Here is a 15,367-nt window from a genome sequence, read left to right as displayed (position 1 = left end):
AGAACTACAGACTAATTTCCCTGATGAACATAGATGCAAAAATCCTCAATGAAATTCACCCAGAACAAGTGGGATTTATTCCTGGTATGCAGGGAGGGTTCAACATTCACAAATCAATCAATGTGATACATCAAAGAAGAACAAAACCTATGATTATCTCAATGGATGCAGAGAAAGCATCTGATACAACACCCTTACATGAAAACTCTAAGCAAACTGGGAATAGAAGGAACATTCCTCAACACAATCAAGGCAATCTATGACAAACCCATGGCCAGTGTCCTATTGAATGGCAAACAGTTGGAAGCATTCCCCCTAAGATCCGGAACCAGACAAGGATGCCTACCCCAACCATTGCTATTTAATATAGTACTGGAAGTTTTAGCCAGAGCCATTAGGCAAGAAAAAGAAAACAAAGGAACACAAATTGGGAAGGAGGAAGTCAAACTACCCTATTTTCAGGTGACTTGATTCTACATAGAGGAGATCCAAAAGACTTCATTTAAATATTATTTGAACTCACAGAGGAGCTTGGTAAACTAATAGGACATAAAATCAATACACAAAATCAACAACCTTTGAAAACAGAGACAATTCCAAGGCTGAGACTAAACTTCTAAGATCAATCTCCTTCACAATAGCTCCAAAAAAAAATTCAAATACCTCAGAATAAATTTAACCAAGTATGTCAAAGACCTCTACAATGAGAATTACAAAACATTAAATAAAGAAATATAAGAAGATACAAAAAAATGGAAAAATTTTCCATGTTCATAGATTGGAAGAATCAATATCATCAAAAATGTCCACAGTTCCAAAAGAAATTTATAGATTTAATGCAATACCCATCAAAATACCAAGGACATTCTTCTCAGATCTGGAAAAAATGATACTGAAATTCATATGGAAAACACAGAAGACCCCAAATAGCTAAAGCAATTTATACAACAAAAACAAAGCCGTAGACATCATCCTACCAGATTTCAAGACATAATGCAGGGCTGGAACCGTGGCTCACTTGGTTGATCCTCTGCCTGCAGCGCAGGCATCCTCTATGGGCACTGGGTTCTAGTCCCAGCTTCTCCACTTCCAGTCCAGCTCTCTGCTGTGGCCTTAGAAGGCAGTGGAGGATGGCCCAAGTGCTTGGGCATCTGCACCCGCGTGGGAGACCAGGAGGAAACACTTGGCTCCTGGCTTTGGATCGGCCATAGAGGCCATTTGGGGGGTGAACCAACAGAAGGAGGACCTTTACCTTTGTCTCTCTCTCTCTCTCAATAACTCTGTCAAATAAATAAAAAAAATTTAAAAGACATAATGCAGGGCAGTTGCAATCAAAACACCTGATATTGTACCTGATATTGGTACAAAAACAGGTGGATAGACCAATGGAACAAAAGAGAAATCAATTCAAGCATTTACAATCAACTTATATTTGACAAAAGGAGCTAAAACCAATCCCTGGAGAAAGGACAGTCTCTTCAAAAAATGGTGCAGAGAAAACTAGATTTCCACATGCAGAAGTGTGAAGCAAGACATCTACTTTACTCCTTACACAAAAATCCACTCAAAATGGATCAAAGACCTAAATCTACAACCCAATACCATCAAATTATTAGAGAACACTGAGGAAACCCTGCAAGACATTGGCATAGGCAAGAGTTATTGGAAAAGACCCATAAGCACAGCAATCAAAGCCAAAATTCACAAATGGAATTATATCAAATTGAGAAGTTTCTATACTGGAGAAGAAACACTCAAGAAATTGAAGATGTAACTGACAAGATGGGAGAAATTATTTGCAATCTATTCAACTGATAAAGCATTAATAGCCTGAATATATAAAGAAATCAAGAAACTTAACAGCAAAGCAAACAATGCAGTGAAGAAATGGGCTTAAACAGGCATTTTTCAAAAGAGGAAATCCAAAATGCCAACAGACACATGAAAAAATGTTCAAGATCACTAGCTGTCAGGGAAATGCAGATCAAAACCACAATGAAGTTTCACCTCACCCCGGTTAAAGTGGCTTACATATAGCAGTCAACAAACAACAAATGCTGGTGAGGATGTTGGAAAAAAGGAATCCTAATCCATTGTTGATGGGAATGTAAACTGGAAAAGCCACTATGGAAGACAGTTTGGAGATACCTCAGAAATCTGAATATACACTTACCATATGACCCAGCCATCCCACTCTTGGGAATTTATCCAAGGGAAATTAAAGAGTTATCTTCACCCCTATGTTTACTGTAGCTCAATTCACAATAGCTAAAACATGGAAGCAAAGCAAATGCCTGTCAATTGAAGACTGGAAAAAGAAATTATGGGATATGTACACCATAGAATATTATTCTGCAGGAAAAAAAAGAAGTGAAATCAGTCATTTACAACAAAATGGACAAATCTGGAAAACATCATACTTAGTGAAATAACCCAGTCCCAATGGGAAAAATACTGTATGTTCTCCTTGACCTGTGATAACTACTAGAGCACCTAAAAGGTAATCTGAGCCGGAGCCGCGGCTCACTAGGCTAATCCTCCGCCTTGCAGCACTGGCACACCGGGTTCTACTCCTGGTCGGGGCGCCGGATTCTGTCCCGGTTGCCCCTCTTCCAGGCCAGCTCTCTGCTGTGGCCAGGGAGTGCAGTGGAGGATGGCCCAAGTGCTTGGGCCCTGCACCCGCATGGGAGACCAGGAGAAGCACCTGGCTCCTGCCATCGGATCAGCGTGGCGCACCGGCCGCAGCGCACCGGCCGCGGCGGCCATTGGAGGGTGAACCAACGGCAAAGGAAGACCTTTCTTTCTGTCTCTCTCTCACTGTCCACTCTGCCTGTCAAAAAATAAATAAAATAAAAAAAGGTAATCTGTAGAAGTGAAATTGACAATTTGAGGAACATTTTTTGCTTTTTTCATACTATTTTTTCATATTATTTGTTGAACGCTTTACTTAAAAAGAGTTAAACGTGTATAAAGTCAATTGAAAATAGATCTTAGTGAAAAATAAGAGTGGGAATAAGAGAGGGAGGAAGTAGAGGAGTAGGAGTATGGGTGGGAGGGCAGGCATGGTGGGAAGAATCACCATGTTCCTAAAGTTGTAATTATGAGGTATATGCAGTTTGTAACTGTAAAGGTGTATGGTTCTGCATACATTCCTATGGACTTACTTCTAGGGTACAGTTTAAAAAATTGCCATGGGCCAGCCCTCTGCTGTGGCCAGGGAGTGCAGTGGAGGATGGCCCAGGTGCTTGGGCCCTGCACCCCATGGGAGACCAGGAAAAGCACCTGGCTCCTGGCTCCTGCCATCGGATCAGCGCGGTGCGCCGGCCGCAGCGCGCCGGCCGCGGCGGCCATTGGAGGGTGAACCAACGGCAAAGGAAGACCTTTCTCTCTGTCTCTCTCTCTCACTGTCCACTCTGCCTGTCAAAAAAAAAAAAAATTGCCATGGGACATCAAATCCCATTAAGCTGGATGATAAAAATACTATCTTAAGTGTTACAGTAATCAATCATATGGATAGGATTAAGGGTCTAGTAACAATAATAGAATTTAACAGCAGGAGTGAATGCTCCAAACTCATAGAATGACAAATGTCCTAAACACACTCTGACTTCAGAATCAACCCTTAAGGCATTCTGGTCTGGCTGAAAAGCCGAAGAGAACATTTCAGGCATAGAAAGCCAAGACATTGTAGAAAAAAAAAAAATCCTACATGAAGGATCTTGGTGGTTGAGACCCCAATGGAATGAAATGGTCATCAAAGAAGAAGGTATTGGCTGTTGCCGCGGCTCACTTGGCTAATCCTCCGCCTGCAGCACCGGCACCCCAGCACCCCAGTTCTAGTCCAGGTCGGGGCGCTGGATTCTGTCCTGGTTGCTCCTCTTCCAGTCCAGCTCTCTGCTGTGGCCCGGGAAGGCAGTGGAGGATGGCCCAAGTGCTTGGGCCCTGCACCCACATGGGAGACCAGGAGGAAGCACCTGGCTCCTGGCTTTGGATCGCGCAGCCCGCCGGCCGCAGCACACCGGCCATAGGGCCATTTGGGGGGTGAACCAATGGAAGGAAGACCTTTCTCTCTGTCTCTCTCTCTCACTGTCTAACTCTTCCTGTTTAAAAAAAAAAAAAAAGGAGGTACTTTTCTCTGAAGGGAGGAGAGAACTTCCACTTTGTTATGGCCTAGTCTAAATACTGACAGAGTTCCTAGATTCAAAAGGCTTCCATAGCCTAGGCAGCTCATGTCAATAGCCTCTGGTGATCATTGACATTATACATAACAGCTTTAATTGTTAAATTAACAACAGGAATCACTGTAAACTAATCCCCATGCAGGACCTTTGTCCTCGAAGAGTTGTATTATAATTATGTCTAAGTGCTCAAAAAGGATGGATCATTCTTGGGTGCTTCTTTAAAGTTAATTAAGTTTTTAAAAAGAAAAAGCAGTGAAATTAATTTCAAGATGTAATGACTTTGAATAGGCCTTCTCTCGACTGTTGAGGAAGGTTTCTTGTTTTTGTTTTTGTGCAAACTGTTGAACTTTTTACTTAGTATAGAGTTGGTCTTCTATATATAAAGTTAATTGAAAATGGATCTTACTGGGAATGGGAGAGGGAGGAGGAGAAAGGGTGGGAGTATGGGCGGGAGGGCAAGTATGGTAGGAAGAATCCCTATTTTCCTAAAATTATACTTATGAAATGCATGAAGTTTGTATTCCTTAAATAAAAGGCTTCTTTGGAAAAAATTCAACAAATAAATGTATGAAGACCATATAGTTCAGTAGGAATATTAGCAATACAAATAAGCAAATTCTGTTGCACAGCAGAGTAAGCCATTTCCTTCAAAACCTGCATCCTTTATGGGCACCAGTTCAAGTCCTGGATGCTCAACTTCCTGTTCAGTTCCCTACTAGTATGCCTGGGAAAAGCAGTGGAAGATGGCCCAGGTCCCTGGGCCCCAATACCCACAAGGGAGACCTGGATGAAGTTCCTAGCTCCTGGCTTCTGCCTGGCCCACTCTAGCTTTTGTGGTCAATTTGGGAATGAACCAGTGATGGAAGATCTCTCTCGCGCGCGCGCGCGTGCTCGCTCTCGCTCTCTCTCTCTCTCTCTCTCCTTCTCACTCCTTCTCTCTTGGCAACTCCTTCAAATAAATAAATCTTGAAAAAAAATAAGCAAATGAAAATATGTCCATTTCATTCATATACAGTAAATTTTTTAAGTGATCACAGATCATTAAAACTATATATCATTCAGGGTTGGCACAGTGGTACAGTGGGTTAAGGTGCCAGCCTGCAGCGCCAGCATCCCATATGGGTGCTAGTTTGGGTCCTGGCTGCTCCACTTCCAGTCTGGCTCTCTGCTATGGCCTGGGAAAGCAGAAGATTGGCTCAGCTCTGACTGTTAGCAGTCATTTGGGGAGTGAACCAGCAGACGGAAGACCTCTCTCTCTCTCTGGCTCCACTTCTCTCTGTAACTCTACCTTTCAAATAAATAAAATAAATCTTTAAAAAAAAAACCCTATAGGCCAGCACCACGGCTCACTAGGTTAATCCTCCGCCTTGCAGCGCCGGCACACCGGGTTCTAGTCCCAGTCGGGGCGCCGGATTCTGTCCTGGTTGCCCCTCTTCCAGGCCAGCTCTCTGCTGTGGCCAGGGAGTGCAGTGGAGGATGGCCCAAGTGCTTGGGCCCTGCACCAACATGGGAGACCAGGATAAGTACCTGGCTCCTGCCATCGGATCAACGCGGTGTGCCGGCCACAGCGCACCAGCAGTGGCGGCTATTGGAGGGTGAACCAATGGCAAAGGAAGACCTTTCTCTCTGTCTCTCTGTCCACTCTGCCTGTCAAAAAAAAAAAAAAAAAAAAAAAAAAAAAAAAAAAAAAAAACCCTATATCATTCTTAACTGACAAAGATATGAAACAAAGTTTGACAGAACTATAGTTGCATCAATACTGATACACACAGGTAATTCTTTTTTTATTTTTGTTTCTTGACATGTTTTCTTTATTAATTTTAGCTTCCACATATGAGGGAAAACATGCAGTAGTTATCTTTCTGTGTCCAGCTTATTTCACTCAATATGATGCATCATTTGATACAAATGGTAGAATTTCATTCTTTTTATAAACACATAGATCAGTGGAATGAATAGAAAGCCCCCAAATTAATCTACCTACATGCAGACAACTGAGTTTTTTTAAAAGATTATTTATTTAAAATCCAGATTTACAGAGAGAGGTAGAGACAGAGAGAGAGAGAGAGAAGGCTTCCATCTGCTGGTTTACTCCCCAAATGGCCACAACGGCCAGAGCTGAGCTGATCAGAAGCCAGGAGCCACAAGCTTGCTGGGTCTCCCACATGAGTAAAGGAGCCAAGGACTTGGGCTGGATCAGAAGAGAGCAGCCAGGGCTCGAACCAGTGCCCCTATGGGATGCCAACACTGCAGACCAGGGCTTTAACCTGCTGTGCCACAGCACTGGCCCCACCAACTGATTTTTTACAAGAGTGCCCAGGCCACATACTGGAGAAAGGATAATCTCTTCAACAAATAGTGCTGGCCAAATGGGATGTATATATGTAGAAAAATGGAATTAGATCTCTTCCTCTCACCATATACAAAAATCAATGCAAGATGGATCAAAGACCTAAATTTAAGATCTCAGACTATGTAGTTAACTAAATGAAAATACAGGGAAAACACTTCCAAGACATTGGTGTAGGTGATGACTTCTTGGATAAGACCACCAAAGCACAGAAAACAAAAGCAAAACTAGACAAATGGGATCATATTAAACTCAGAAGTTTCTGAACATCAAGAGAAAAAAAATAGAGTGAAGAAGCATCGACAGAATGGGAAAAAATATTTGCAAGTTACTTACCCAACAAAGGATCAATATACAGAATGTATCAGCAACTCAAAAACTCAACAACAACAAAAACCAACCAATCCAGTATAGAAATAGGCAAAAGACCTCAAAAGAAGAAGAAACGTAAGTGGCCAAAAAATATAGGAGAAAAGCAGCTCAACATCACTAGCCATCAGGGAAACACAAATTAAAACCACAACAGGAAAACAAACTATCTTAACAAGTAATCCATACAAAAAAATCTTTCTTTATAACCATTGGAAATAAGGGAAAAGAAGCTAATAAACTGAAGCAGGTGCAATCAAGGTTTGTTAATACTTCTACATTTAGTTAACCATATGGTTTTCTTTGTCATTATTATTGACAGTTAAATTTTGGCAGGTGAGGAATACTCCTGATAGTCATGTCTCTCATTCCTCATATTAAAATACAAGATTTAAAAGAAGAAACAACTTCCTTTTACAACTCTTCTTACAGAGCAATATGCATGTTTGCTAAAAATATATTAAGCATCATTTTACTCCATGAAGAAATTTGTCAAAATGCAGGTCATACAGCAATGGGTCCCCTGACAGGTAATTCGGATAATTCTACATTCTCTAAACATTAGGGTTGGCCTTTCTTCTAGTAGCAAAGCAGTTATAACAATGGGGAAGAAATGCTTTACATTCATCATTTACATTCAATATCTCATTTTACATGTAAATTGTGTAAGCTATATTTAAAATTTTTTATATTCAAACTTCAAGTGAACTAAGGAAATAAAATTTATTGGAGACTTCAAATATATCATCTCTAATATTCACAACTATCTTGTAAATATCAGCCCCATTTTTCACATGAGGATAATGAAGATCAGAAAAGTTGAGCACAAAGCCTAATCTAATAAAATCACAAAATAGGATTTACACAAGGATTGGAGCTCCAGTTCTTTCTACATCCTTACTAAAATATGCTTAGCTTAGAATAGTTTCTGTAGGGCAAGAATTTTCATTATGGTTATGATTTCTTCAATATATGGTATGTTGTAATATAAATGGCCAAATAATAAAATAACCTGGAAAACTAAAATTTTATATTAATCTTTTGCAAATTATGAGCAAGTTGTTCAACTTCTCTTTGTCAAAATTTCTCCACATACAAGATAAAACCGTATAAAGCACTAAGAACATGCATGTCACAAAATAAACATTCCATAACTGTTAGCTATTACTATTGATGTGAGAAATCACCACATGGCCACATATTGTACTAGGTTGCTTCAGCCAACAATGGCTGGATATCCAATCAAAAACAGTCAATTCTAATACTGGACTGTGATCTAGTATTAAAATATAGAGTGTTAGTAAAATTCCTCTTTAGGAAATCTGAATTAAGAAACAAAGATTGAGCTAGTTAATATTGATTCAAAATCAAATTGACCTGTTTTTTTTTTTTTTACCATCAACAATTTTCTTCCCCAAAGATTAGCATGGTCTCTTTGTTTCTAAATCTTATTTTTCATTCTTCATTTTGTATTACTTGGCAACATTCAGTCTAGAGAGTATTCCATTTATCTTTTGGTTATACTCTAATTCTCTGATTGTACCTTTTGAGTCTCTATAGAAGGCAATGAAATACTGCAGCTACTCAATACTTCATCCCAGGCCTCTATAACTAGACATTTTCACTGGCATCCATGGCTTCAGTAATTACCTCTAAGCCAGTTCAAACTTTCCTTGTAAATGTAACTGTCTTAGCAATTTCCTTGTAAATGTAACTGTCTTGGCAATCTCCCCACTTATTTGGATATCTGAAAGATAACTCAAACTCCATTTATCCAAATCAAAACTAATGATCATCCCTCTCAAACCTAGTCAAGACCAATTCCAATGCTTCCATCTCAATAATGGCAACAACTATTTAGTTGTTTTCTAACTTAGAAAATGAGAAGTAGTCTTTGATACCTCCTTCTTCCTCATCCTCAAAGGCTTATAACTTTTATATCCTAAATATTTCTCAACTCCTTCTCTTCATCTTCACTGCTACCTTCTAACAAATCTGCCTAGATCCACTCCTATAACCTCCATACTCTCTGCTTTGCAGCCAGAATTATTTTTTAATGATTCTCATCATGTCATACTCCCAACTCTAGATCCCTCAAAGACTTTCGTCATTCTCATTTTTTTTTTTTTTACCAAAATTCATACTATAGTCTACAAAGTCCTGTAAGATCTGGCTTCAGCTCACCTCTTCTCTCCTCCCATTGCCACACACACACACACACACACACACACCATATTTGTCTCATTTCAGTTCCTTAAACATACAAAATCATGTTTCCACGTGCCTTAGAATCTTCCCACGTTTTTCCCTCTGCTTACACCACTATCTGTCTTTCTCTTCATTTGTCTAATCTCCATCATATTTCAGCTAAAATATAACTTCCAGATAATATAGGTCATTTAGGTTATTCATTTAACAAATATTTACTGAGAACATTATCTATCTATCTATCTATGTTACAGTACTAGATATGTGGAATTGATAAAAACAAATGTTTTGTGGAACTTACCTTTTGGTGAAAGGGGACAGACACTAAGCAATACAAGTAGTTAAATAGTATGTTCAAATGCAGTAAAATGCTTGGGGAAAGAAGAGCAAGCATAGAGTTTCCAGGGTATAACTTGCTCCTGGCACAAAATAAGCATTTGATAAAAATTCCTTGAGTGAAGAAATAGACAAAGGAATGGACATATTCAAGTTATGAGGGAGACAAAACTATAAAATGCGTAAAGGAACTACCTGGTAGAAGAAACACAGAAAGAACGAGAAACCATCAAACCTTGAACCATTCCTGATGACTTCATATAGCTTCCAGTTCTGGTCCCTATTGCCTTACCAAACCCTCCCACCCACCCATCCCCTACACACACACATACATTCACACACTCAGACACACACGAAACCGGGGCTAGAGTAATTTAAGTGGGTTGCTCTTGTAATCACAATACCCAATCAAGACTCATATACAAGGTAACCAATACCATAAATATCTCTAAAGCCACTGATTTTCTGCACACGCATGGATATCATCCTTTGTATTGAAGCTCCAGTTTTTCAGTCCTCAGTGCTTGTTAGGAACAAACTCCTTCCTTCATACACAGTGCTGTACAAACCCCTGCCTTCTTCTATGAGCCCGTAGGATACTCTAAACCTAGCCATAACCATAAGGGAATAGGGCCCGGGATCTTCTTTCCTCTCAGCCTCCCTAAAGACTATCTTCCCCCCACAGAGACGTGGACATGCACTCTTTTGTGATTTTGAATGACCTTCAAGATCATTGATCCCAAATACTCTAAGACAGTCAGGTCCTGGACTCCTTTGATAGGCTCCTCAAGGACTGGGGATTTGAGGGTCCTTCCCCTCAAGCCTGCTGTGTTTTTTAGGATTCATCAAGGATTTGTAAACTTTCTCTGTGACAGAAAGTGACCCTGAGGACATTACACTTTACAAAACACACTCTGTGTGAAAGCCCTCTTCCATGGCACTGATACCAATGTAACACACCTGCCTCTCCAAGAACCAGAGGCTCCTCCTCGCCCCGCCCCCAACAAATCGTGCCCCTTTAGGAATCCCTCCCATGCTCCCGCAGGCGCTCCATGACGCAGACTACCCTTGGGCTTAGCACCCACCACAGGTGCTCCTGAGATCAGGGTCCTGTGCTTTCCCTGGCGTCTCGGTCCTTTCCTGGCCCATGTCCACTCAAGAGTGTGCACACTGCCCACACACCCCTCTGAAACCAGGTCTTCTAGGCCCCTGTCAGTCACTCGGAGGGGTACACACTTCCCTTGACTCCGAGTTCCTAGCCCCGGCACGCCGAGGCTCTTCCTCTGGAGTAGGGCCATGCCCGAGTTGCCTGTCACCTCAGGCCCAGGACAGGCGTGCCGCCTCAGCCTTCCCCCAACAGACCGCCCCCACAGACCTGCCTCAGGCGCCGTCTGGCTCCGCTCCGCCATTTTTACTGTCCCTCCGTCCCTGAGACCTCACGAAAACCGCGGGGCAGTGTGGTGGAGCGGGTGGTGGGATCCGCCGGCTTACGGATCCCTCCTGAAGACGCGGCACGACGGTTGCCGGGGCAACGGGCGGCGGGCACGCTGGCGGCCGGCGCGTGGCGGGGGGCGGAGGGGCGGGCCGGCTGGGAGCGTGCGTCTGAAGCCCCGCCCCGCGGCGCCCGGCCAGGGAAGGGGTTCGCGCCGCGGGGCTGGGGCTCGCTGCGCCGCTTCTCTGCCACCGGCCCACAGGGTGCCGGCAACTGAGCATGCTCAGCCGCTTCCGCGATTCCAGGGCCAGGTGTGTCGGATGGCACTTTCCTGCCCCAGATGGGGTTCACTGTGAAGATGACCGATCCCGGCTGAGCTGGCGTTTCTCTGGTCGGTGCTCAACTCTGGGGACTTGGAGCAAGTGTCATGATTTGCCAGCTCTTCTTCCTCGGCGTGCCTGGCCGGCGTGGAGATGCTAGGCGACTTAGGACTTCAACTTAAATGCGCTGAGAACTAGCCGTGTGCCCACCCCAGCCCAAACGCCCAGAGGCCCAAAGGGTTCTGTCTCGCCCCACTGCAACCACTCCAGCATCCAACTCTAGTAAAGACTTTTCTTTTGCTAATGTACACATTCCTGGGTATGCCTGGAACGCCCTTTTCCACCTTTGTCAGTGAAGCTCACCATCTCCCATCTCGGAAGGCTAAACTGGAACATTATCCTTCCCTTACCAACCCTGTCCTCCCACAGTCCGTTATGCATGCGTTTCCTTTCTCCCACAGTGCTCTCTTCCTTACTTGACCCTGAGCTGGGGTGGGTCCCTTCATCTTTGTTTACTGCATAGTACAGCATGATGAATGACACACGATAGCTTCTCAGTAAATCTTTGCTGGATGAAAAATGATACCTTAACTTCAGTCCTGCACATTCCTACCAGTTTTATTGAGCACTTAAATTTGTACTTTGCTACGTAGACCTCTCCTCAAGAAGCTCACAGAAAGAAGCAAAAAGATAATAGCTTTGATAGAGCTTAACTATGTTTATTGGACTGGATGCAGTGCTGGAATTATAAATTGGAGGTGGGGAGGGATAATCAGTGAACCCCACAGACAGGTGGATTACCCTAGCTGAACCTTGAATAAATGGAAGCCAGCCAGGCAAAAGATGTGCAAAGTGTGCATGAGACCAGGAACAGAAGTGTGGGTGATCACAGGAAACTGCAAGAAGTCAGTCACTAGGGTTGACCATGAACCACACAAAAGAGAGCACCGCCTCTAAGGAGGTTTCTGTATGATTCGCTAGTGTCTTCATTTGGGTTCCCCAAAAGCAGAGCCTGAGGCAAGGACTTTGGGTGCTGCTACTCTGAGTGGATACAGAGGAAGGTCGAGAGAGTGAAAGAGGGCAAGGTGCAACAAGCCGAGAAAAGTGTGCTATTGAGCTAACTGCTGTAGTAGACAACTGTGCTTAACCTCACTGGAGACTTCTGAAGATGTGCCTCAGCCATTGACTCACTGAAAAAATGTAGACTGGGACATTTATTTCCTAGTTTCCATTCCCACTGGTCAAGAGTTACTCTCCATCCCCTAACTTGAACTGTCACATTTCCTGGTTATGCTCGCTCAGGCCTGAGCAGACTTTTAAGGTTTAATAAAAGGTCTTGGGGCAGAAAAACATAAAGGGACCAGAAAATCTTTGAGGTGAGATACTAGCAACATGCATGGAACTGTCCACTCCCCTACACTGATACCAGAAATAAGATGTGAGCACCACAACAGCATGAAAATAGCCATCAGAAATACCCCTCACATTTGAGCAGTTTAAAATTCATAAGCATGTCCACCAAACCAGCAGGATGAATATGCACAAGCTTCCCACAATCCTAATGACAGCTAAAGTTTGTGAAGACTGTGGGAATTTCGGTGTGGCAGGGTCACTAAGGGATAAAGAGGACAAAGCAGCTTCATTAGATATGGGAAAATGAAAGAAAAAAGAGGAAAATTGAGGGTTCTGCTAAGAGTTGACCTTTTTCTAGCCTGAGAAAATCACTCAAACTTGTGAAGCCTCAGTTTCCTTTTGCAACAAACTAAGGCAAAGGCCCTGTGTATCACAAAGTTTTCTGTAAGTCACAAATGGGGTGATGGATGAAAAGGCATTTTACAAGAATAAATTCAATACATAAAAGGGCCCAAGGTGATTTAAGATAATCACTTAAATATTCCTTGATACTTTTTCTGAGCCAGTCTCTGTGCAAATGCTGAACATAAAGAGGGGAATGAAACACTGTATAGAACTGCACTGTTCAATTTCAATTTTAAATAAACTTGAGAATTCAGTTATTTAGTCAAACTAACCACATTTCAAATGCTCAATAGCCTCGTGGCTACCACACTGGATAGCATATGTTTAGAACAGTTCCATCACTGTACAAAGTTCTGTTATGCAGAGTTGTAGACAGATGACAGACAATGGAGATGGAATGCCTGTGTGTCAGCTACTTATCAGGAAGCAGTGCGGTGCAGGAGGTGAGCATAGAGTCTTCTCCTGCTGGAGTCCTCAGAGACTTCCTCTTTTTGTGTGAAACAGAAAAGCCTGAAGAATAGGTTAGAAATGCCCACCATGTGGGCTCCCAGGAATTCGCTTCCCCAAGCTACCATTCAAGGTGTCTCTGGGAGGTCTGTCTTCCTCCAGAGACCTCCCTGTCCTCTGTATCCATAGACAACACCTACCCACCACAGAGTCAGCAAGTCTTGCTTCAAACAAAGCACATCTTTATGTAAACATTGATTAAAATGACACCTTTGGTGTGCCTGGCTACTAAGATGTAATGTAGAATGAATCAAATATTCAAGTTATAATCACATTTTTATATGCACAAACTCATTTAATTCTCAAAGCAACATTATAAAATTCATAATAATATCATCCTCTTCTATAGGAGAGAAAATCGAGACTCAAAGAGTTCAAGGCACTTACACAAAGTCACAAAGTAGCAGACTGAGAGAAGTCAGGAAAGATGCTAAGAAATTCACCTATGTTATCTCATGAAATTTAAACAAAGATACCATGTCTTTGAAGTTTAATAATTAACTGGGAAGAAAAGATTAACATACATAAATCCAGTTTACAATTAATTTCCAAACATATGGTGAAAGCAGGGACACAGGCACACTCAGGAAGTGCAAAGCACCGAAGAGGAATGAACTTGGTGAGTACCTGGAAATGCTAAGTGGAGGAAATAACCTTTAAGATATTCAGGGATGAGGGGGACCAGCCAGATGAATGGAGAGAAGATAAGGAAGACATTTTTCTTTTTCCTTTTTCCCTTAATTTATTTATTTGAAAGTCAGAGTTACACAGAGAGAGGAGCGGCAGAAGAAGAGAAAGTCTTCTATTTGCTAGTTCACTCCCATTGGCTGCAATGGCTGGAGCTGCACCTATCCGAAGCCAGGAGCCAAGAGCTTCCTCTGGGTCTTCCCATGAGGGGGCAGGGGCCCAAGGACTTGGGTCATCTTCTACTGCTTTCCTAGGCCATACCAGAAAGCTGAATTGGAAGTGGAGCAGCCGGGACTAGAACCAGCACCCATGTGGGATGCCAGCATTGTAGGAGGCAGCTTTACCCACTACGCCACAGTGCTGGCCCCAGGAAGATACTTTTCAATCCAATTTGTCATTTGTATTTTCTACTTTACTAATGATGGCTTGGCCACCTACAAATGTTATCAGACTACTCTCATTTGGCTTCTAAGATTAGCTGGGTTTTGTTTGTTTATTTTAATTTTTATATATTTTATGTGAGAGACAGAGACAGACCCACAGAGAGAGCTCCAATCCACTGGTTCCTTCCCCCAGTGCCAGGGACAGTCAAGGCAGGGACTTTCTGATGTGGGGAACCAGGAACTCAGTCCGGGTCTCCCACATGGGTGGCAGGAATCAAATTAACTGAGTCATCATCCTGCCTCCCAAGATCAGCATTAGCAGGAAGATGGAGTCAGGAGCCACATCTGGTAATTAAAACTCAGGTACTCAGGTATGGAATGCAAAACATCTTAATGAACATCTTAACTACCATGCTAAATAACTGCCCCTAAGTTTAGTTTAAAAAACAAAAAACCGCCTGTTGGAGAGATGAACTTGGGAAGGTGATATTATCAAGTTCCTACATCTTTTGCCCTTGCTCCCATATCTCTGTCTCTGTATGGTACCCGGTGTCATGGTAACCGACAGATCCACCTGCTTGGCTAGCTGCCTGCAGCCCTGTTATATAATGGTTTGGCTCTGGGCCACTTTTGTCTGTAAACCCATATAAGCAACTGGAGAACATGGCTAGATGTGGCTTTTTGTGGATGTGTGAATGTATAGTTGTATGTGACTATGTATGGATGTGTGTAGATCTCTCTGTATGTGTGTCTGACTGCTGCCATGTGGCCCCACCGCTGTTGGGGGCAAGCGGCTCCTTTACTCACCGACACCGTGAGTAAAGGAGATATAAACC

At 42.6% G+C, this 15,367-nt stretch overlaps 1 protein-coding gene across 2 annotated transcripts in view; it reads right to left on the bottom strand.

The window, feature by feature from the left end:
• The window catches only part of LOC138843130 (cytosolic carboxypeptidase 6-like), a 362,869-nt gene extending 351,837 nt beyond the window's left edge, over window positions 1-11,032 (bottom strand). For both annotated transcript variants that reach the window (XM_070078549.1, XM_070078548.1), the window contains exon 1: window positions 10,820-11,032. In XM_070078549.1, the coding sequence (XP_069934650.1) occupies window positions 10,820-10,853 (34 nt within the window). In that variant the 5' untranslated portion in view covers window positions 10,854-11,032. The remainder of the gene's footprint in view (window positions 1-10,819) is intronic.
• Between the last annotated feature and the right edge of the window lie 4,335 nt (window positions 11,033-15,367).

Source organism: Oryctolagus cuniculus, chromosome 7 (assembly GCF_964237555.1).
Source record: "Oryctolagus cuniculus chromosome 7, mOryCun1.1, whole genome shotgun sequence".
Classification (NCBI taxonomy): Eukaryota; Metazoa; Chordata; class Mammalia; order Lagomorpha; family Leporidae; genus Oryctolagus; species Oryctolagus cuniculus.
The sequence above is the reverse complement of the archived record's forward strand: the minus strand, read 5'-3'. Positions and strand labels throughout refer to the sequence as shown.